The sequence below is a fragment of the Syzygium oleosum genome, unplaced genomic scaffold (genome assembly GCF_021117445.2).
Source record: "Syzygium oleosum isolate NSW1041296 unplaced genomic scaffold, Sole_v2.1 Sole_v2.13, whole genome shotgun sequence".
NCBI lineage: Eukaryota > Viridiplantae > Streptophyta > Magnoliopsida > Myrtales > Myrtaceae > Syzygium > Syzygium oleosum.
Genome location: NW_026607497.1, coordinates 10429581 through 10432121, shown reverse-complemented (window position 1 = coordinate 10432121; position 2541 = coordinate 10429581). Strand labels below are relative to the sequence as shown.

At 40.4% G+C, this 2541-nt stretch overlaps 1 protein-coding gene across 1 annotated transcript; it reads right to left on the bottom strand.

Moving 5' to 3' along the window:
- Positions 1–208: 208 nt before the first annotated feature.
- On the bottom strand, positions 209–2541 carry LOC115669554 (GDSL esterase/lipase 5-like). The gene is made up of 5 exons (XM_056316963.1): positions 2250–2541; positions 2015–2136; positions 1659–1886; positions 757–1006; positions 209–628 (listed from the first exon to the last, which is right to left on the bottom strand). Exons 1-5 carry the CDS (start codon positions 2500–2502, stop codon positions 384–386), a joined length of 1098 nt encoding a protein of 365 aa, XP_056172938.1. The 5' UTR covers positions 2503–2541; the 3' UTR covers positions 209–383.

The window sequence follows — 2541 nt, the reverse complement described above, 5'->3', positions numbered from 1 at the left end:
TAGCGAAACAGTGAAGGCGTGAAGAGTGGAGGAGGTACAAGGATGATCAGAGAGAAGTATTTAGTAGATTTTTAAAGATTTTTAAAAAATTTCAATCCAGATTACACCAAACATATGATAGGATTTTTTACGATCCGAAGGATATTGAGAGGATTTTTAATCCTACTTTATCCTGTCGTATCCCAATCCAAATCCGGACGACCAAATACAAGGAATTCAAGTTTGTCAATGTTTGAACAATACTAGGACTCATTTGAACATACCCGTTCTTTAACAGAAGTGCAACCATACAATCGATCCAACATCATCCCTCAGTTATTCATAATATGACTTTTGAGTGGGATGTGGTTATTTACCTATGATTTCAGGGAAAACAAACAAATTCAAGCACCCTCATGCTTGAATAATGCTTTCAGGTTGTGAGGTCTAATTACACTCGGACTTCCATTCCACATCAATTGCGCAAATTGCCTGTTAGCCCTCTCGCTTGCATGGTCGGCATCAAAGAAGACGTACTTCTCAGGATGACGGCATAATGAATATTCCTTCACTCCTCTTTGGCCTCCACAGGTTGAATTACCCCTATAAGGACCCGAACCACAACACGCGGTTTTCCCTTCCTTAAAACCTGAATCAATTCACATATAAAAAATAAGGACTTTTATTCAGTACATGAGCGATGTAAAAGGCACAAATCCACGAGTGGTATAGAAGCAATGATGCTTAAGTTAAGTTCCCACAGCATAAATAATGTACCATATTTTGATGGGTATTGGATTCTCTCACTGCCTGTAGTGTAGTAGTCGAAGTAGGAGTACTCGAATCCTTGTAGTTGAGTCTCCAGTTTTGCCAGAATTGCAGTAAGAGCAACGTTGTGAAGCTTTGCGAGCTTGTTGGCTTCGTCTGAGCAAGCACCATTTCTGGTTAATATTCTCATGCTTGGCACACACCCAAGTTGCCCGATTCCAATCATTGCAAATTTTCTTCCTCCTACTTTGTAAATTCCCTGAAAAGAAAAATCAGAAACCCAAATCATCCCCTTGAAATGCCATAACTATTAGCAGATGTTTAGCAAGCCTAATTATTGCAAGGCCAGAACAAGAAGGTTCCCTTGCAAACACACACTATATAGTGTATGTATACAGTGGAGTGAACCTTTAAGATCTCTCAGAGAGATGAGCTAGCCAAGATACATTCGAATATCAACTTACTGTCGAATAAAAAGATACCGAAATACTTGCACAATTCTATGCTTGCGCTACCCATGGAGCTATATAAAGAACAGTTATCTAAGTGATATAATAGACCTTAATTGGATATCAAATGCATATGGTAAAGAGTGTGAGAAAGAATTACATTTAGAATGTACTTAAGAGCCGGCATCTCATACTCACTTGTCAGTTCGGATTAAGCACTCATGTTTATTCGTGCCATTGAAATATGTCTCCATTGAGCATGCTTAAAGATCATGTACTTTGAAATCGTGTCACTTTGGAATTTGTCAATATACATTGGCTTTTGTGCATGAGCTGTCGAATCGTATCCGCATGTGCCAGAAATTTCAAGAAATCACAAGATCATAAAATCTACTTTTGAAGTGAAACTAGAAAATACTTTCTCGAGAGTGGGTGTATATTAGAAATCTTGTGGTTTCGCACCTGGAGCACCGTGGTGATGTTTCCAATCACCATCCCCACGTAATCTTCCATGGAAAGGGACTGAAACAGAGCAGGATCAAAGAGAGCCGCACCGTAATCACTGCTTCCGATGCTAATCAAGTAAACACCCTCCTTGATTATCCCCTTCGCCTTCTCGCTCCCCATCTCTTTCCTCAGCTTCTTCTCTAGTTGTTCAAGCTGCTTCAGCTGCATCTTCAAATCCACCACCTGATAAGTCAACAACGCGAACTTACTCATTTCCCATCTTTCTTGCAGTCTCAAAAAGTGGAAATATTCATGTTAACCAAAACTTTGAGCCAAAAAAAATTAAATAAATAGATGAATAAGAAACATACATATCCTTTGTAGGTGTCAACCAAAGCACCAGCTCCAGCGGATGCGAAATTCGCCCCTCCCATGAAATCACCATCTTTCATTTGGATATATGGTGGAATCAGCGGCAGATTTGCATATTCAGCTGCATAACCAAAGAAAAACAAAAACAAAATAGAACAACAAATAAATTAAGAGGTAACTTATGAGGAAATAAATAGAATATGTGTACAAGTTACCCGGCAAAACAGAAGTTACCGATAAAATCGACGATGAGACGACCGTTGGTGAATCTGCCGGTGGGATAGCGGAAAAACGTCTCGCCATAAGGAGGAAAATTTGCTCTGAAAAAAGCAGTGGTGTTTATGTAGTTGTTGGTCCCTGCGTCGTTAACAGAGTCGCCGAAGATGAACAGAGCGGCATCTTTCTGAGATTGATGGTCGCAGCGAGTTGAGGCGAAGAGGCTTGCGAAAACAGCGAAGAGCAGGATGGGGAGAGTCGGAGTCGACATGATGACCCGTGTGTTGGATGATGTTCGTCCTCTTGAGGT

What these genes read in the sequence shown, in the direction of transcription:
- LOC115669554 (XM_056316963.1), bottom strand. Translation starts at nt 2,502, where the DNA reads ATGTCGACTCCGACTCTCCCCATCCTGCTCTTCGCTGTTTTCGCAAGC. An exon ending in TTGACACCTACAAAGGATAT is followed by an intron (nt 1,887 to 2,014) that starts GTATGTTTCTTA and finishes TTGACTTATCAG; the next exon opens with GTGGTGGATTTGAAGATGCA. An exon ending in ACATCACCACGGTGCTCCAG is followed by an intron (nt 1,007 to 1,658) that starts GTGCGAAACCAC and finishes TTTTCTTTTCAG; the next exon opens with GGAATTTACAAAGTAGGAGG.